General features: G+C 43.0%; 1 protein-coding gene across 15 annotated transcripts in view; it reads right to left on the reverse strand.

The window, feature by feature from the left end:
• The window catches only part of RFX8 (regulatory factor X8), a 76,818-nt gene that overhangs the window by 42,080 nt on the left and 13,441 nt on the right, over positions 1-21,297 (reverse strand). For 11 of the 15 annotated variants that reach the window (XM_054474382.2, XM_063649272.1, XM_063649276.1 and 8 more), the window contains 2 exons: positions 12,375-12,436; positions 10,785-10,871 (listed from right to left, as the gene is read on the reverse strand). In XM_054474382.2, the coding sequence (XP_054330357.1) occupies positions 10,785-10,871; positions 12,375-12,436 (149 nt within the window). The remainder of the gene's footprint in view (positions 1-10,784; positions 10,872-12,374; positions 12,437-21,297) is intronic. The other 4 variants (XM_063649274.1, XM_063649277.1, XM_063649273.1 and 1 more) reach the window with 1 other exon arrangement.

Raw genomic sequence — 21,297 nt, forward strand, 5'->3', positions numbered from 1 at the left:
GCAACCTCCACCTCCCAGGTTCAAGTGATTCTCCTGTTAGCCTCCCGAAATGCTAGGATTACAGGTGAGAGCCACCACGCACAGCCGAGCGGATCTATTTCTGTATCCTCCACTCAGTTCCAGTGATCTGTGTGTCCATGCCGCCATCAATACCACACCATCCTGATTGCTGTGGCTATACGGTGAGCCTTAATATAAGGGAGAGTGTTCGCCTCCCATTTTATTCCTTTTTGTCAAGTTTGTTTGAGCAATTTGCTTTTCCATATAACTTTTTAGAAGAGGCTTGTCTATGTCTACAAGAAAATCTTGCTGGGATTTAAAAAAACAATCTCATTGGGAGATAATTCATATACCAAACAATTCACCCATTTAGAGTCCAAGTCAATGTTTTTTTAAAGCATATCCACAGGGTTATGCAGCTGTGCAGAAAAGAGATAACACTGCAGGCCTGAGACTGCTCTTGTAGAAAGCTCTGCTGCCAAGTTTGGCCCTTGGCTAGGGTCTGGGAACTTGGCTCTTGGAGTGTTCCCAGTCAACCGCTAACTGATAAGAGTGGCTCCCTGTGCCTAGACTGTACAAAGAATATGGTTTATGCTGAACACCTGCTTTCCTTTTAGGAGTCTATAATGTTGGCATGTGCTAGACATAGGGTGCTTATGTGACCAGCTTTCAATAAAAACTGTAGGTGCCGAGTCTCTAATCGGCTTCCCTGGGAAGAAACCTCAAACACATGTTGCTGCATTTCATTGCTGGGGGAGGAGTGAACTTTGTATGATCCCTCATGGGGGAGGGGAGAGCACACAGGAAGCCTCACATGGGTTCCACCAGACTCTGCCTCTTTTTCCATCATGATCCTGGGTATCTTTACTGGGTCACTGTCATAAATCTTAGCCATGCGTACGATTATATGCTAAGTCCTGTGAGTCCTTCTACTGGATCTCTGCAAGTGGAGGTGGTCTTGGAGATCCCTAGCACAGTGGTGAGATTTGCTAGAATAACCTGAATTCACTGAAGTACGGCTCAGAGAAAAAGAAAGGGCAGTTTGATTGTTCAGTGTGCACACATTTAGGATGGTTATGTCTTCCTGGGGGATTGATCCTTTCATCATTATATAAGGTCCTTGTTATGGTTTGAATATTTGTCCCCTCTGAAACTCATGTTGAAATTTTTTTTTTTTTTTTTGAGACAGAGTCTCGCTCTGTCGCCCAGGCTGGAGTGCAGTGGCACGATCTTGGCTCACTGCAAGCTCTGCCTCCCAGGTTCATGCCATTCTCCTGCCTCAGCCTTCTGAGTAGCTGGGACTACAGGCACCCGCCACCACGCCCAGCTAATTTTGTTTTTGTACTTTTAGTAGAGACGGGGTTTCACCGGGTTAGCCAGGATGGTCTCGATCTTCTGATGTCATGATCTGCCCGCCTCGGCCTCCCAAAGTGCTGGGATTACAGGCATGAGCCACCACGCCCAGCCCTCGTGTTGAAATTTAATCCTCAATGTGGCAGTATTGAGAGGTGAGGTCTTTAAGAGGTAGGTGATTTGATCTTGAGGGCCCTACCCTTAAGAATTCATGGATTCATGGATTAATGGGTTATCATGGGAATGAGACTGTTGGCTTTGTAAAAGAGGAAGAGACCTGAGCCAGCACACTCAGCCCCCTTGCCATGTGATGTCCTGGGCCACCTCGGGACTCTGCAGAGGGTCCCTGTCAGCAAGAAGGCCCTCACCGGATGTGGCCCCTTGAACTTAGACTTCTCAGCCTTCATAACTGTAAGAAATAAATTCATTTTCCTTATAAATTACCTAGTTTCAGGTATCCTGTTATAAGCAACAGAAAATGGACTAAGTCAGTCCCTTTTTGTCCCTAGTAATTTTCTTTGCTCTGAAGTCTGCTTTATTAGATATGAACATAGCCACTCCTGCTATCTGTGGATTAATGTTTGCAAGTTACATCTTTTCCATCCATTTACTTTCAACCTGCCTATGTCACTGAATTTGAAGTGAGTTTCTTGGCAACAGTATATTCTTGAGTCATTTTTTTCTTTTTAAATTCACTCTGCCAGTCTTGTCTTTTGGCTGATTATATAAGATAATTTACATTTAAGGTAATTCTTGGTATGTTAGCACTTAAGTCTGCCATTTTATTACTTGTTTTCTACTTGTTTCCTTTGGTTCTTATTCTTCTATTTCTCTTTTCTTGCCTTTCTGAGGACTAAACAGCATTGAGGACTCTATCTTGATTTCACTGTAGTATTTTTGAGTACATCTCTTGGTATAGTTCTCATAGTGGTCACATGAGTATTACAATAGACACGTGTGACTTACCAGTCTGTTGTTGGTGATGTTTCACCACTTTGAGTGAGGTGTGGAAATCTTTTTTCCATTTAGGCCTCTTTATCTTCCCCACTTTTAAATATCATTGTCTCAAGTACCAGATGGAGGCCTGATTTTTGTTTCATCAAACATGATTCATAGAACTTGTGACGCAAAGGACAGTGTATTGTATGTATCCCATATTTCTGCTCTTCCCATTGTTTTTTCTCTTCTGACACTCCAACATTCCTTCTATTATCATTTCCTTTCTCTTTGAAAAACTTTCTTTAGCTGATCTCTAAGGGTGAGTCAGCTAGTGGCAAATTCTTTTGGTTTTTCTTTGCCTGGGAATATTTTTATTTCCCTTTCATTCCTGAAAATAAATTTGCTGGATGTAGAAATTGTGGTTGACAGTTCTTATCTCAGTCCTTGAAATCTTTTGTGCCACTTCCTTCTGGCTTTCTTGGTGGTTTCAATGATAAATGTGTTGTCATTCAAATCACTGTTATAGGTAATGTGTTATTTTTCTGCCTGCTTCCAGGGTTTTTTTTTTCCTTTGTTTTTTGTTTTCAAAAGCTTAATTTTCAGAGCCTTTGTGGTGTTGTTTCAGCCTGCTTGGTTTATCTGGTGCCTCTGGGCCTCCCACTGGTTCCTGCTGGTGCTATCTGAGGAGGGAGAAGGGTTTCCCCGGGCTAGACCTTGGGACTTCTCTCCATGAGGGAGGTGCTCCTCCTACTGATGCTCCTGGTGGCCTCTAGGGAGCGGAAGAGTGTCAGTCAGGCTGCAGAACAAAGAGGCTTCCTGGACAAAGAGGCTTGTTGAAGCTGGGTCTCTCTAGGCAGATCGGCTCACACCCTCAGTATCTCTTGGTAGAAAAGGAGTGTCTCAGACCCAGGAAGGAAGGAGAGTATTTTCTCTATTAACCACCCCCAAAATTATTTTGCCTGATATTATTAGAGCAACTCAAGGAAGGAAGAATGGATCTACCTGGGTTGCCTTCTCTTCCTACTTCAGGCTTGGAAAACATTGAGTCTGGGTTTCAGGGTGCAGGGCGGGGGATGCAAGATGCTCTGCTGCGGTGCTGATTGTACAGTCCTGGGTCCCAAACCAGCTCACTCTCTTATCACCACCTTTCGGAGTTTTCCTTTGGTTGCCTCTTGCATTATTTCCAGGGTTTACAGTTGTGCTTAGTGTGGAGGGGCATGAAGAAAGAGGTTCATCTTGTCCCAACCAGAAGTCTCCACTATCGTATTTTGACTGATCATATTTTGAAGTATTAGGCACAATCATATAATTAAGCATTCCACTCACTAGTAATATTGGTTCCTAATGTATGTATGGTTTGTTTTCAAAAAGCATCTGTGGTAGCTTGTATTACAAATCATGTACAGGGAACAAGGTGGTGTAGATTCACCTTCCTTTCCTGCCTCTAATACAACTAAATATTTGGAAATTATTCTACTGACAAGGATAGAAGAGCTCTGAAAGCTGGAAAGAAGAAGGTAGACTGGGTAGAGACGACAGGAGTAGAGAAATGACAATGTGGTGGGTTCCCTGGGTTTTCTTTTTGTCTTCCACACACCCCTGGACTGAGCACTGGAGAAATGTGCAACACAGTCTGTTATGTCAATAGGCATAGGCATAAAATCCCAAGAAAAGCCTGCACTTTGGCCAAAGGACTAGGAAAGGGAAGGGAAGACCAGTGGAGACCTAGTAGGGGGCTGCAACCCTCTTTCCACAACCAGGGCATGGACTGGTGACCCATCTGCCCACAGTAGCAGCTTCAGAGTTCTGGTAGACTGACCTCCATGCTCCATACACCCACACCCAGAGCACTGGCAGGTAGGCAGGCTCAGGATCAGCCTGCCTGCCAGTGCTCTGGGTATGTGTATGTAGGGTCCCTACTGTCCACCTGCATGCATAGTAGTGAAGCCGTGGGTCAATTCAATGCCCATTCCACATGTGGAGCACTGAAATGGCAGGTCATGCTCCCCACATGACAACATTGGCAGAGCCTGATGCCTCCCTCCTTACACCAAAGGGCATAAGGAGACCCAGGCCCAGCCACTCTGGCTCTCCCCACTCTCCACAGAAAGTGGTCCATGGAAGTGGGTTGAGCCCCTGCAGGTGGCACCAGTAGGGATTAATCAGAAGTCTCAGCAGTGCCAGAAGAATGAAGCAGACAAGAATATCATGCAAAGGCTCGGGAAAATGAGCTGGCATTGGACCCACAGCCCATAAAATTAGGCCAGAACCTACACACTAAACCTAAACAGGGCGACTGCCTTCTGTCTAAAACAGAAGATTTAAATAGGATCAAGAGTCTCCTCACATAACCAAAATTCCCAGGATACAATGGAAACTCACCCATAATCCCAAAGACCAGGTAAGTCACCATTTGAATGAGAAAAGACAATCAACTGATACCAAGACTGAGGTGAATCAGATGTTGAATTATCTGACAAGGATTTTCAAGCAGTCATTATAAAAATGCTCCAAGAAATAATTGTGAATTCTCTTGAAACAAATGAAAAAATTGAAAACCTCAGCAAAGTCATATAAGTCATACAAAAGAATCAAGTGGAAATTATGCAACTGAAAAATACAATAACTAGAGTAAAAATACTATATGAATACCATGAAAAAATCATGCAGACATGATAAAATAAATACATCAAAGTACAGATCAATATGCTTAGGAGCCCTACTGAATGTTTACTGTGTGCCAGATGCTGCACTAAGCATTTTCCCTGTATTAATTAATGTAATCTCACAACAGTCCCATGAAGTAGATACTGTTATCCTTAATTAATGGATGAGGAAACTGAGACACAGAGAGATTGAATGACCTGCCTAAGATCACACAGCTTACTAGCAGTAGAGCCAGGCAGTCTGTTCCAGTCTCTGCTCTTATCCACATGTAGTATTGCATAGTGTGCTGCTGCCTCTTGGGAGAATTAAAATTATTTAAGTCATTCATCTCAATGGGCTGTTTCTTCCAGGGCTGCCACAAAAGCCTCTCCCTAGTCTCTCTAACCTCTACCTCACCTCTGTGTTCAGGTTCCTCTCTTCCCACCCTCCTGCTCACCCACTGAAGTCCACGCTCAGACTTTCTTGCTCCTTGAACTAATCTCTGCCTCAGGCCTTTTGCACAGCCCTTTCCTCTGCCTGGAACGCTTGTTCCAGATCTTCACTTAGCTCCTTGACTGGCACTCTGTTCAAATGCTGTTGTCTCAGGGAGGCCTCTCCATGACTCCATTGTATTGTCTTCAGGTCACATCTCGAGATTATTCCTTTTTTTTCTGAGACAGGGTCTTGCTCTGTAGCCCAGGCTGGAGTTCAGTGGCATGATCATAGCTCACTGCAGCCTTGACCTCCTGGGCTCAGGTTACTCTCCCACCTCAGCTGCCTGAATAGCTGGGACCACAAGTGCACCACCATGCCCAGCTAATATTTATATATAAATATATATTAAACATAAAATATTTAATTTTGTATTTTTTGAAGAGATGGGGGTCTTGCTTTATTGCCCAGGCTGGTCTCAAACTCCTGAACTCAAACAATCTGTCCATGTTGGCCTCCCAAAGCGCTGGGATTACAGGCAGGAGCCACTATGCCTGGTCTATTGTCCTTTTTTATTCTTTTTTCCTAACTAAGCTAACAAAAGGAGAGACCTTGTTTATCTTGTTCACTGCTATATCACCGGTAGCTAGAACAGGCCTGACTTATTGTAGGAACTCAAATGAATGAACAAATAAGTAAATGGCAGATGAGTTATAGAGTTTTGATTACCTGAAAACCAGAGAGATAAACTTATTTATTTTGAGACCTAATTTTTATGAGGAATTTGTCACACAGGTCCTTATATAATAAAATAGACACTTTTCATCAGTACAGCTCATTAACAACAGTGTACCATTTCTTATACTTCTGCTTTCTAAAATACACTTTTAGTATGTCCTGAATGTGGCATTGGTAGTGAAGTTATCCTTAAATCTTAACGCTTTAAAAAAAAAAATCTTTTAGTTGGCCAAGACTTTAAAGTTGATCTATTATTTTTGTTTGTTTTTGTTTTTTGTTATTCTTTTTGAGACGGTGTCTCACTCTGTCGCCCAGGCTGGAGTGCAGTGGTGTGATCTCGGCTCATTGCAGCCTCCACCTCCTGGGTTCAAGCAATTCTCCTGTCTCAGTCTCCCAAGTAGCTGGGACTACAGGCACGCGCCCCCACACCTGGCTAATTTTTATATTTGTGGTAGAGGTGGGGCTTCAGTATGTTGGCCAGGCTGGTCTCAATCTCCTAACCTCGTGATCCACTCGCCTTGTCCTCCCAAAATGCTGGGATTACAGGCGTGGGCCACCGCTCTCTGCCAAGTTGATCAATTATTAAGTATATGCTGAGCATAGAGTACATGAAAAACACCTGTTGCTGGGCTTATCTCATGACCAGCCGATGTCACTCTTGCCTTTATCTTTCTCCTCTAGCAGTCCTCCTCTTCCTCACCGATGATAAAGCCTATTTTGATTCCCCCACAAAGGCCACTCCTAGCCCCTCTCTCTGTGACATCGGAAACAGAGTCCCCGGGACACTAATGGTCTCTCCCCTCTGAGTGCCGAGTGCCTGCCTAGTTACTTGTTTTCCTGGAGCATGCAGGGCTCTCCATATTGCCTGTTAGTTAACTGACTGCTAGGTGCCAGGGGGTGGGGGTGGGGGTGGGGGAGCACAAAATGGAATGCAGGATCTACACCCAGCCTTTCAGGAGCCTACAGATCAGCAAGTGAGAGGACACATTCGCACTAGGGATGTTCTAACAGTCACTAAAATAAATCTCTCATTATAGCTATTCCTTTTCCTAGCTTCTCTATTTTTGCCAATGTAACTTTTCCATCCCTGTGACTAAGAGATGAATAAGAGATGTAAGAGGAAGAGCTGGTTTGGCACAGAACACAGTGACTTTATTTGAGGTTGAGTTTGAGGTTTAGGTGGGACAGGCTTGACTGAATCATCTCTGCTCCCTTCTACTACACTGACTCGACCAACTGCCAGATCCTGAAGACCCTGCTTCTAAGAGGTCTCTCAGACCTGCCTCCTGTCTGATTCCAGTGTAAATCTGAACAACGGCAGCAGCCCTTGGGCCATCTCCAGGCTCGTCACCCTCTCCTTTCCCAACTCTTCTTCTTAAACCCCAATGCTGAATTTTCAGTTCTCCAATAGCTATTTCAGTGCCCACTCTGGGAATATGTCCTTGTTCCCACAGCTGTAACAAAATACCTTAGACTGGGTACTTTATAAACAAAAGAAATTTATCTCTCACAGTTCTGGAGGCTGGGAAGTCCAAGATCACGGTGCAGGCAGATTTGGTGTCTGGTAAAAGCTTGCTCTTTGCTTCTTCTTCTTCTTCTTTTTTAACATACTAATTGTATACATTTATGGGGTACATGTGATATTGTGATACATGCATCAGGGTGTTTAGCATATCCGTTACCTTAAACACTTATTATTTCTTTGTGTTGGGACATTTCAAATCTTCTAGATATTTTGAAATACATAATATATAGTCACCCTACTAGGCTGTCAAATACTAGAACTTATTCCTTCTATCTAACTGTATGTTGATATCCATTATTCATTAACCCACCTTTCATTCCTCCCTATTCTCTCCAGCCTCTGGTAACCACTATTCTACTCTTTGCCTCCACAAGATAAACTTATTTTAGCTCTCTCCTATGAGTGAGAACATGCAATATTTGTCTTTCTGTGTCTGGCTTATTTAACTTAACATAACAAACTCCAGTTCTTGCTCTCTGCTTCTAAGATAGTACCTTGTTGCTACATCCTCATGTGGCAGAAGGCAGAAGGATGACAGAGATGAACACTGTGTCCTCACATGGCAGAAGAGACGAAAGGGCCAGCTAGCTCTCTGAAGCCTCTTTTACAAGGTTATTAATCCCATTCATGAGGGTGGAGCCTTCATGGCCTAATCATCTTGGAAAGGCCCCACCTCTTAATATTGTTGCATTGGGGATCAGGTTCAATGTGAATTTTGGAAGGACACAAACATTCAAACCACGGCAGGACAGAAACAAACAAAGCACCATGGTTTCTGCCCTTGTGGATATTCTACCCTATTTCTCAAAGGAAGCCTCCAAAGGACTTGTGGACACCCCCCACCGCCCAGCCTGGTAATCTAGGCCCCCTGAACTTTCCCTCCAGATTCATCTTCTCCTACTAGAGCTCCATGCATGCCTGTACAGGACGAAGCCCATGCCTTCATGTACCTTTATCTTTGCTCCCCTAAGCCTGGATGTCCTCTGCACTCCTGCCCCCTTCTCCGACACCACCTGTCAAAATTCTAATCTGTTCTTCATTGCTTCACTCAAAGCCCAACGCCCTTGTAGGCCCTTCATGGTCACCTACTTAAAATGTGTGTTCCACATCTTTGAGTTCTTATGGTACCTTTTGTACCTTTCTGACACTCGTCATGTTATATTTGAGGATCAAAGTAAATGGACATCTTAGCCTCCCTCTTAAGCTATCAGAGAAAAGGGTCCTTGTCTTACCCATACTGGAGGCTCCTCATCTCTCTACCACAGCAGCTGCCTCATACATAGGATCCTTTATGCCAAAGGTAACCATATAATTCATTTTAATTTATTGTTCAAACTAGAACACCTTTGAGAGTGAAAAGAGCACAATTAATAATTACGCAGGGCTCCAAGTGAAATTTATATTGTCCTTGGCTACTTGGATATATGATCATCTTTTTATGCCAAAGAAGGCTCAAATAGCAGGAATGCTGGTTGTATGGATGGACAGTGATCAGCATGAAGAAGTGGAAGAAGGAGCTTTCCTGTAGCTGGCATTGTTGGGGATGGTCCCATGGGGCAGGTGGTCTCTGAGGTATGTCCAGAAGGTACGGACGGGATTCAGGAAGGTCCCATTAGATAGAGACAAGAAGAAATGGCACTATGGAAGGTTGGATGGTGGGAGCAAAGGTGTACTGCATTTGATATGTTCAGGGAAAAGTGAGTGTGGCTTAAATTATGGTTGATATTGGGGAGAAATAGGCAACACGGTTGGAAAGTGGAGTCAGAAGGAACTTGGCTAACACCAGCCTAGGGTTGGTCTTTATCCAGGAGGTAAGAACAAGCACTCACGTGTTTCTGAGAAGGAAAGAGACAAAGCAAATGTAGAATTTTAGGAGGATTCATCTGGTAGCTGTGTTTAGAGCAGGGAGAGGCTGAGGAGGGGGAGGCCATATGGGATCACTGGAAATAATTTCAGTGTAAGATGACAAAGGATTAAAGGAGATATTGGTTACCAAAAAGAGTGAGTTCAGGAGAACTTAAAGAGAAAAGTTCACAAGGCTTTGTGACCCACGGGGGTCAGGGGTGGCTTTGGGGTGACACTTTGTATAGGTTCTATCTGTTGGTATCAAGATTGAACTAAGAAAATCAAGGGGCAGAGACAATTTGGAGGAAGAGGCTAAATTTAGATTTCCATATGTTGAGTGTGAGGTACCAGTGGGTCATCTAAATGGAAATGTCCAGTAGAGAGCCAGGGAGGAATGCCTAGGATGTGGGCAAGGTCAGGACCAGTGAGGATTCAGGAGTCATCCACCTGCAGGAGGCCACAGGTGAAAGATAAAAAAGAATGAGATGTCTGGGGCCAAACAGTAGGAAGAGTAACGGCGATTATCAAGACGAGATCTCGGGGAAAGCCTAAGCTTATTGGAGAACAGAAAGAGCAGGAGACTGAGGATTCAGGGCTGGGGTGGGGGGTGTTGGATGACACAGTCCTGAGGGCTAAAGGAAGCTTTGAGAGAGGTGCCCAATTGTGTCCAATTTTGCAGAAAGGTTGAGAAGGATAGACTCGGTGAAAAATGGCTTTGGCAACTGGATGACAGTCAAAATGAGAAATGTCTTAAGGAAATGAAGCAGAAATGCATTTCTCTGGCCAATGACATTGCCAGAGGCTGACAAAGGGGCATTGGTTAAATGTTGATGTGATATGTGTGTTTCCTTAAGGAGGACTTAAAGAGAGAACAACCAAAAATTCAGTTAGATACAACTAAAATATGAATGGTTCTTTTATTTATTAATTTATTATTATTATTACTAGTTTGAGACAGGGTCTCACTCTGTCACCCAGGCTGGAATGCAGTGACGCAATCACGGCTCACTGCAGCCTGGACCTTGTCAGGCTCAGGTGATCCTCCCACCTCAGCCTCTCGAGTAGCAGAGACTACCGGTGCACAACACCATGCCTGGCTAACTTTTGTATTTTTTAGTAGAGATGGAGTTTTGCCATGTTGCCCAGACTAGTCTTGAACTACTGAACTCAACTCAAGCGATTCTTCCACCCCAGCCTCCCAAAGTGCTGGGATTACAGGCGTGAGCCACCACACTTGGCCTGAATGGTTCTAACATTCACCAGGCTTGTGACCCAAGACCAAAGTACCAAAATGATAGTTACTAACCTGTGATACCTTTTTTCACCTATCAGGTAGCAATACTGGGCATAGAAGAAAGAGCTTTTCTTGATACAGATTCCATCATAATGATACCTGGAAAAATAAAGGCTGTCTTTAAATTTTTGTCTAACTACTGACATGCTTTATGGAAGGCAGAGAATAGGTGAGCTAATGAAGACTTGGAGTTCTTCTCCAGGTTTTATCATTGGCTGCATTTCTCTGGAAAAGCTAATCCTTCAGTCTGACCAAGCTCTGTTATGTAGACAAGCAACTTCATACACTTTCACACATATCAGCCTTGAAATAGGTTTGTGGAGGCTCTCCTCTGCTTGCCTGATGCAGGACATGCTAATCTTAGAGAGATGTGATAGGGAAAGCCTCCTTGTGCCCTGCCCCGCCTCCTCAACCACTGCCCCCCCACCCCCCAGCACCCATTAACCTTTTTCAGGTGAAGGGAAAATGACACCAAGGTTCCCTCCACTGAAGCTGTCAGAAACCCAGTAGGGAAGTCAAGAGCCTTCTCTGTAGTCCAGACCTTCCTCCGCTAAGCCCAGGGGACTATAGCAGCTTGTCCTGCCTTAAGACAACATTTTTTCAATTATTGCCCAATATTAGGTTTGGCAAACACTTCCACTGTCTTCAATTCCTTGGTGAGTGGCAGCCCCCTTTCCTAATTTGGCTTCAATGTCTTCTCACTGATTTTCCCTCGCAATTTAAAACAAGCAACAAATAGCAATAATAATTGAGTGACAATTATGACACAAGGCACCCAATAATGCTGGAATTTATTTTCACATTAGAAATACAACCTTGGGGCCGGGCGCGGTGGCTCACACCTCTAACCTCAGCTCTTTGGGAGGATGAGGTGGGTGGATCACCTGAGGTCAGGAGTTTGAGACCAGCCTGGCCAACATGGTAAAACCCCGTCTCTACTAAAAATACAAAAAATTAGCCGGGCGTGGTGGCAGGCACCTGTAATCTCAGCTACTCAGGAACACAGAAACTTTAGTTCAAAGGGTAACTAAAACAGTTCCAAGGCCGGACATGGTGGATCATGCCTGTAATCCCAGTGCTTTGGGAGGCCAAAGTGGGAGGATCACTTGAGCCCAGGAGTTTGAGACCCACCTGGGCAGTTTAGCAAAACCTTGTCTGTAAAACACACAAAAACTAGCCAGGCCTGGTGGGACACACCTGCAGTCCTAGCTACTCAGGAGGCTGAAGTGGAAGGACTGCTTGAACCCAGGGGCTTGAGGCTGCAGTGAGCAATGTTTGCACCATTGCACTCCAGCCTGGGAGACAGTTGCATTACTTGATGTGTGTTAATTATTTAAATATTTCAAGAATGAGACACTTACCTAACTGTAGAACAATAAAAATATATTGTAACCTTCATATTTTAACAAAATAGAGGCCAGTGTTTGGTTCTAGCACCAACTGAATGATTTCAGGCATTGGGAATTAATGTGAATTGTGGACACTCTTTGGTAAGAGTTGTTATTTATAGTTTGTTTTGTTTTGCATTTTTTATCATTCATTTTGTGATTTTCCAAATCCTTGTTTTTAACATTTGAAATAAAACAAAAATTCTCAACCTACCTGGTGCTTCCTCTAGTGCCCAGCCTCCGAGTGCCAAGGTCCGGAAAAACCAATCTCACAAGCTAAAAGAATAAGCCAGGTTTAAAGTTGCAACTTGAAAACTTAGAAACAAACTTCCAATTTTTTATCTTACAATATTTAAATGATATTCCTTTTCCTCTTTTCTAATAAGCAAACAATAAAGAAAATAAATATAATAATAAAGTAATAAGGTAACAATAAAGAAAATAAATGTAAATGAAATTTTTGGGGAAAAAAAATCAGACAAGTGTCAAAAAGAAAACATACCACTTGGAGGCCAGGCACAGTGGCTCCTGCCTGTAATCCCAACACTCTGGGAGGCTGAGACAGGCAAATCACTTGAGGTCAGGAGTTCGAAACCAGCCTGGCCAACATGGTGAAACCCTGTCTCTACAACCTGGTCTCTACTACAAATACAAAGGCTGGGCATGGTGGCTCACGCCTGTAATCCCAGCACTCTGGGAGGCTGAGGCAGGCGGATCATGAGGTCAAGAGATTGAGAACATCCTGGCCAACATGGTGAAACCCCGTCTCTGCTAAAAATGCAAAAATTAGCTGGGCATGGTGACGCGTGCCTGTAGTCCCAGCTACTAGAGAGGCTGAGGCAGGGAGCTACTAGGGAGGCTGAACCCGGGAGGTGGAGATTGCAGTGAGCGGAGATCGCACAACTGCACTCCATCCTGGTGACAGAGCGAGACTCCATCTCAAAACAAACAAACAAACAAACTTAGCCAGGCATGGTGGCACACACCTGTAGTCCCAGCTACTCTGGAGGCTGAGGCAGGAGAATCACTGGAACCAAGGAGGCGGAGGTTGCAGTGAGCCAAGATCATGCCACTGCACTCCAGCCTGGGTGACAGAGCAAGACTCTGTCTCAAAAAAAAGAGAGAAAAAAAGAAAACATATCACTTGGAGAAAATGCCATTTAAATCTCGATGTTGGCCAGGCATGGTGACTCATGCCTGTAATCCCAGCACTTTGGGAGGCCATGATGGACAGATCACCTGAGGTCAGGAGTTTGAGATCAGCCTGGTCAACATGGTGAAAACTCGTCTCTACTAAAAATACAAAAATTAGCCGGGCGTGAACCCAGGAGGCAGACGTTGCAGTGAGCTGAGAGTGCATCGCACTCTAGCCTAGGTGACAAGGGTGAAACTTGGTCTCAAAAACAAAACAAAACAAAAAACCCTCAATGTAATTTCCCCCAGTCTTTTTTTCAAAGCCCCAATATGTGTAAGTATTCTCTGTGTTTCATATTTAATACCTGGCTTCACACAATTAGCATGTCTGCAGTTTTGCATTCTACTTTCTTCCCTCAACATTATGCCGTGGATATTTCCCCTTGTCATAAAAAATTCTCTGGAAACAGGGAATTATGAACCATAGTTATAACTGGGCTCACAGGTTGGCATCATAGTCCAACCTGTGAGAATGCTATAATTTTACCATTTTCCTCTTTTTCTAACGTGATAGTCATTTTCACTTTTTAAATTATTATTATACTTTAAGTTCTAGGGTACATGTGCACAACATGCAGGTTTGTTACATATGTATACATGTGCCATGTTGGTTTGCTGCACCCATCATCTCATCATTTACATTAGGTATTTCTCCTAATGCTATCACTGCCCCAGTCCCCCACCCCCCGACAGGCCCCAGTGTGTGATGTTCCCCGCACTGTGTTCATGTGCTCTCATTGTTCAATTCCCACCTATGAGTGAGAACATGCAGTGTTTGGTTTTCTGTCCTTGTGATAGTTTGCTGAGAATGATGGTTTCCAGCGTCATCCATGTCCCTGCAAAGGACATGAACTCATCCTTTTTTATGGCTGCATAGTATTCCATGGTGTATATGTGCCACATTTTCTTAATCCAGTCTATCATTGATGGTCATATGGGTTGGTTCCAAGTCTTTGCTATTGTGAATAGTGCTATAATAACATATGTGTGCATGTGTCTTTATAGTAGAATAATTTATAATCCTTTGGGTATATACCCAGTAACGGGATCACTGGGTCAAATGATATTTCTAGTTCTAGATCCCTGAGGCGGCACCACACTGTTTTCCACAATGGGTGAACTAATATACCACAGTGTAAAAGCATTCCTATTTCTCCACATCGTCTCCAGCATCTGTTGTTTCCTGACCTTTTAATGACTGTCATTCTAACCAGCATAAGATGATATCTCATTGTGGTTTTGATTTGCATTTTTCTGATAACCAGTGATGATGAGCATTTTTTCATATGTCTGTTGGCTGCATAAATGTCTTCTTTTGAGAAGTGTCTGTTCATATCCTTTGCCCACTTTTTGATGGGTTTTTTTTTTCTTGTAAATTTGTTTAAGTTATTTGTAGATTCTGGATATTAGCCCTTTGTCAGATGGGTAGATTGTAAAAATTTTCTCCCATTCTGTAGATTGCTTGTTCACCCTGATGATAGTTTCTTTTGCTGTGCAGAAGCTCTTTAGTTTAATTAGATCCCATTTGTCAATTTTGGCTTTTGTTGCCATTGCTTTTGGTGTTTTAGTCATGAAGTCTTTGCCCATGCCTATGTCCTGAATGGTATTGCCTAGGTTTTCTTCTAGGGTTTTTATCATTTTAGGTCTTACATATAAGTCTTTAATCCATCTTGAGTTAATTTTTGTATAAGGTGTAAGGAAGGGATCCAGTTTCAGCTTTCTACATATGGTTAGCCAGTTTTCCCAGCACCATTTATCAAATAGGGAATCCTTTCCCCATTGCTTGTTTTTCTCAGGTTTGTCAAAGATCAGATGGTTGTAGATGTGTGGTGTTATTTCTGAGGCCTCTGTTCTGGTCCATTGGTCTATATATCTGTTTTGGTACCAGTACCATGCTGTTTTGGTTACTGTAGCCTTGTAGCATAGTTTGACATCAGGTAGTGTGATGCCTCCAGCTTTGTTCTTTTGACTTAGGATTATCTTGGCTATGCAGGCTCCTTTTTGGTTCCATATGAACTTTAAAGTAGTTTTTTTCAATTCTGTGAAGAAAGGCATTGGTAGCTTGATGGGGATGGCATTGAATCTATAAATTACCTTGGGCAGTATGACCATTTTCATGATATTGATTCTTCCTATCTATGAGCATGGAATGTTCTTCCATTTGTTTGTGTCCTCTTTTATTTCATTGAGCAGTGGTTTGTAGTTCTTGAAGAGGTCCTTCACATCCCTTGTAAGTTGTATTCCCAGGTATTTTATTCTCTTTGTAGCAATTGCGAATGGGAGTCCACTCATGATTTGGCTCTCTGTCTGTTATTGGTGTATAGGAATGCTTGTAATTTTTGCACATTGATTTTGTATCCTGAGACTTTGCTGAAGTTGCTTATCAGCTTAAGGAGATTTTGTGCTGAGAAGATGGGGTTTTCTAAATATACAATCATCTCATCTGCAAACAGGGATAATTTGACTTCCTCTTTTCCTAACTGAATACCCTTTATTTCTTTCTCTTGCCTGATTGTCCTAGCTAGAACTTCCAACACTATGTTGAATAGGAGTGGTGAGAGAGAGCATCCTTGTCTTGTGCTGCTTTTCAAAGGGAATGCTTCCACTTTTTGCCCGTTCAGTATGATATTGGCTGTGGGTTTGTCATAAATAGCTCTTCTTATTTTGAGATACGTTCCATCAATACCTAGTTTATTGAGAGTTTTTAGCATGAATGGCTGTTGAATTTTGCCAAAGGCCTTTTCTGCATCTATTGAGATAATCATGTGGTTTTTGTCATTGGTTCTGTTTATGTGATGGGTTATGTTTATTGATTTGCATATGTTGAACCAGCCTTGCAGCCCAGGGATGAAGCCGACTTGATCATAGTGGATAAGCTTTTTGATGTGCTATTGGATTCGATTTGCCAGTATTTGATGGAAGATTTTCATATCGATGTTCATCAGGGATATTGATCTAAAATTCTCTTTTTTTTTGTTATGTCTCTGCCAGGCTTTGGTATCAGGATGATGATGGCCCGATAAAATGAGTTAGGGAAGATTCCCTTTTTCTATTGATTGGAATAGTTTCAGAAGGAATGGTACCAGCTCCTCTTTGTACCTCTGGTAGAATTTGGCTGTAGAATCCATCTGGTTCTGGACTTTTTTTGATTGGTAGGCTATGAATTATTGCCTCGATTTCAGAATCTATTATTCAGAGATTCAACTTCTTCCTGGTTTAGCCTTGGGAGGGGGTAGGTGTCCAGGAATTTATCCATTTCTTCTAGATTTTCTAGTTTATTTGCATAGAGGTGTTTATACTATTCTCTGATGGTAGTTTGTATTTCTGTGGGATCAGTGGTGATATCCCCTTTATCATTGTTTATTGCATCTATTTGATTCTTCTCTCTTTTCTTCTTTATTAGTCTTGCTAGCGGTCTATCAATTTTGTTGATCTTTTCAAAAAACCAGCTCCTGGATTCATTGATTTTTTTGAAGGGTTTTTTGTGTCTCTGTCTCCTTCAATTCTGCTCTGATCTTAGATATTTCTTGCCTTCTGCTAGCTTTTGAATTTGTTTGCTCTTGCTTCTCTAGTTCTTTTAATTGTGATGTTAGAGTGTCGATTTTAGATCTTTCCTGCTTTCTCTTGTGGGCATTTAGTGCTATAAATTTCCCTCTACACACTGCTTTGAATGTGTCCCAGAGATTCTGGTACGTTGTGTCTTTGTTCTCACTGGTTTCAAAAAGAACATCTCTATTTCTGCCTTCATTTTGTTATTTATCCAGTAGTCATTCAGGAGCAGGTTGTTCAGTTTCCATGTAGTTGTGCGGTTTTGAGTGAGTTTCTTAATCCTGAGTTCTAATTTGATTGCACTGTGGTCTGAGAGACAGTTTGTTGTGATTTCTGTTCTTTTACATTTGCTGAGGAGTGCTTTACTTCCAATTATGTGGTCAATTTTAGAATAAGTGTGATGTGGTGCTGAGAAGAATGTATATTCTGTTGATTTGGGCTGGAGAGTTCTGTAGATGTCTGTTAGGTCTGTTTGGTGCAGAGCTGAGTTTAGGTCGTGGATATCCTTGTTAACCTTCTATCTCATTGATCTGTCTAAAGTTGACAGTGGGGTGTTAAAGTCTCCCATTATTATGGTGTGGGAGTCTAAGTCTCTTTGTAGGTCTCTAAGGACTTGCTTTATGAATCTGGGTGCTCCTGTATTGGTTGCATATATATTTAGGATAGTTAGCTCTTCTTGTTGAATTGATCCCTTTACCATTATGTAATGGCCTTCCTTGTCTCTTTTGATCTTTGTTGGTTTAAAGTCTGTTTTCTCAGAGACAAGCATTGCAACCCCTGCTTTTTTTGCTTTGCATTTGCTTGGTAGATCTTCCTCCACCTCCTTATTTTGAGCCTATGTGTGTCTCTGCACATGAGATGGGTCTCCTGAATATAGCACACTGATGGGCCATGATTCTTTATCCAATTTGCCAGTCTGTGTCTTTTAATTGGGGCATTTAGTCCATTTACATTTAAGGTTAATATTGTTATGTGTGTGCTGCTATAAAGACACATGCACACGTATGTTTATTGCCGCATTATTCACAATAGCAAAGACTTGGAACCAACCCAAATGTCCAACAATGATAGACTGGATTAAGAAAATGTGGCACATCTACACCATGGAATACTATGCAGCCATAAGAAATGATGAGTTCATGTCCTTTGTAGGGACATGGATGAAATTGGAAATCATCATTCTCAGTAAACTATCGCAAGAACAAAAAACCAAACACCGCATATTCTCACTCATAGGTGGGAATTGAACAACGAGAACACATGGACACAGGAAAGGGAACATCACACTTCAGGGACTGTTGTGGGTTGGGGGGAGGGGGGAGGGATAACATTGGGAGATATACCTAATGCTAGATGACGAGTTGGTGGGTGCAGTGCACCAGCATGGCACATGTATACATATGTAACTTACCTGCACATTGGGCACATGTACCATAAAACCTAAAGTATAATAATAATAATAATAATAATAATTACAATAAAAGAAAAAAAAAAAAAAAAAATATTGTTATGTGTGAATTTGATCCTATCATTATGATGTTAGCTGGTTATTTTGCCCATTAATTGATGCAGTTTCTTCCTAGCATCGATGGTCTCTACAATTTGGCATGTTTTTGCAGTGACTGGTACCAGTTGTTTGTTTCCAAGTTTAGTGCTTCCTTCAGGAGCTCTTGTAAGGCAGGCCTCGTGGTGACAAAATCTCTCAGCATTTGCTTGTCTGTAAAGGATTTTATTTCTTCTTCACTTATGAAGCTGAGTTTGTCTGGATATGAAATTCTGGGTTGAAAATTCTTTCCTTTAAGAATGTTTAATGTTGGCCCCCACTCTCTTCTGGCTTGTAGGGTTTCTGCCGAGAGATCCACTGTTAGTCTGACGGGCTTCCCTTTGTGGGTAACTCGACCTTTCTCTCTGTCTGCCCTTAACACTTTTTCCTTCATTTCAACGTTGGTGAATCTGACAATTAAGTGTCTTGGGGTTGCTCTTTTTGAGAAGTATCTTTGTGGTGTTCTCTGTATTTCCTGAATTTGAATGTTGGCCTGCCTTGGTAGGTTGGAGAAGTTCTCCTGGATAATATCCTGAAGAGTGTTTTCTAACTTGGTTCCATTCTCTCCATCACTTTCAGGTACATCAATCAACGCAGATTTGGTCTTCTCACATAGTCCCATATTTCTTGGAGGCTTTGTTCATTTCTTGTTACTCTTTTTTCTCTAATCTTGTCTTCTCACTTTATTTCATTAATTTGATCTTCAATCATTGATATCCTTTCTTCCACTTGATCGAATTGGCTATTGAAGCTTGTGCATCCATCACAAAGTTCTCGTGCCATGGTTTTCAGCTCCATCAGGTCCCTTATGGCCTTCTCTACACTGTTTATTCTAGTTAGCCATTCGTCTAACCTTTTTTCAAGGTTTTTAGCTTCCTTGCAATGGGTTCAAACATCCTCCTTTAGCTTGGAGAAGTTTGTTATTACCGACCTTCTGAAGCCTATTTCTGTCAAATCGTCAAAGTCACTCTCCGTCCAGTTTTGTTCCGTTGCTGGCGAGGAGCTGTGATCCTTTGGAGGAGAAGAGGCACTCTGGTTTTCAGAATTTTCAGCTTTTCTGCTCTGGTTTCTCCCCATCTTTGTGGTTTTATCTACCTTTGATCTTTGATGTTGGTGACCTACAGATGGGGTTTCGGTGTGGATGTCCTTTTTGTTGATGTTGATGTTATTCCTTTCTGTTTGTTAGTTTTCCTTCTAACAGTCAGGCCCCTCAGCTGCAGGTCTGTTGGAGTTTGCTGGAGGTCCACTCCAGACTCTGTTTGCCAGGGTATCACCAGCAGAGGCTGCAGAACGGCAAATATTGCTGCCTGATCCTTCCTCTGGAAGCTTTGTCCCAGAGGGGCACCCACCATATGAGGTGTCTGTTGGATGCACCTGGGAGGTGTCTCCCAGTCAGGCTACATGGGGATCAGGGACCCACTTAAGGAGGCAGTCTGTCCATTCTCAGAGCTTGAATGCTGTGCTGGGAGAACCACGGCTCTGTCTTCAGAGCTGTCAGACAGGGACGTTTAAGTCTGCAGAAGTTGTCTGCTGCTTTTTGTTCAGCTATGCCCTGCCCACAGAGGTGGAGTCCACAGAGGCAGTAGGGCTTGTTGCACTGCAGTGGGCTCCATCCAGTTCGAGCTTCCCAGCTGCTTTGTTTACGTACTCAAGCCTCAGCAATGGCTGATGCCCCGCCCCACCCCTCACCTGGCCGCATCCTCGCAGGTCGATCTCAGACTACTACTGCACTAGCAGGGAGCAAGGCTCCATGGGTGTGGGACCCACTGAGCCAGGCACAGGAGGGAATCTTCTGGTCTGCCAGTTGCTAAGACCTTGGGAAAAGTGCAGTGTTTGGGCAGGAGTGAAATGTTTTTCCAGGTACAGTCTGTCATGGCTTCCATTGGCTAAGAAAGGATATCCCCCGACATCTTGAGCTTCCCAGGTGAGGTGACACCCCACCCTGCTTCAGCTCACCCTCCAAGGGCTGCACCCACTGTCCAACCAGTCCCAACAAGATGAACCAGGAACCTCAGTTGGATATGCAGAAATCACCTGTCTTCTGCGTCGATCTCACTGACAGCTGCAGATAGGAGCTGTTCCTATTCGGCCATCTTGGAAGCCAGACCCCATTTTCACTTTTTATTATCCATTTGTTTGCCTAATTTGTTTTCACTTTCTGGGTTTGATTAGTGAATGCTATCTTGTTTATCAGCACTTTGTTAGAGAGCCATGACATTACACTTATGACCAATAGAAGTCTGGTCTAGTTTCCGAATCAGCGAGGTTCATGACAAGCGTGGCATCCACGACATGCGTGTTGAGTGGAAATCCTGGATTATCATGAAATTACAAAACACAGAGCAGGGAAGCCACGATGTTTGGAGCTGTCAAGTAATTACTTCTGTTCTTTTTCTACACCCTGTCCATAATCATTCAGCCCTTGCTTCTGCTTGGTTTCATGTTGCATCCCTCTTTCTTTCTTTTTTTTTTTTAATTAGCTCCCAAGCAGTGGGATTTGATGGAAATTTGAACCATTTTTCCTCTTTTCTGGCTCCAGGTCCTACCTCTTCCTGCAGGAAGCCCACACAAGCTGGGATGAGGGGGAGGCAAGAAAAAAGAGCAGGGTAGGCAAGTTTGACACAATTAACACCTTGATCATGCCTCCCAATGCAGAGGGGCTTTCAGGGAAGGAGAACCAAAATGTACAGGAGAAAAATGACAGGAGGTGACAGGCACGGTGGCTCACGCCTGTAATCCCAGCACTTTGGGAGACCCAGGCGGGCAGATCACGAGGTCAGGACATCGAGACCATCCTGGCTAACACGGTGAAACCCCATCTCTACTAAAATACAAAAAAAAATTGCTGGGC

Source organism: Pongo pygmaeus, chromosome 12 (genome assembly GCF_028885625.2).
Source record: "Pongo pygmaeus isolate AG05252 chromosome 12, NHGRI_mPonPyg2-v2.0_pri, whole genome shotgun sequence".
Taxonomy (NCBI): domain Eukaryota; kingdom Metazoa; phylum Chordata; class Mammalia; order Primates; family Hominidae; genus Pongo; species Pongo pygmaeus.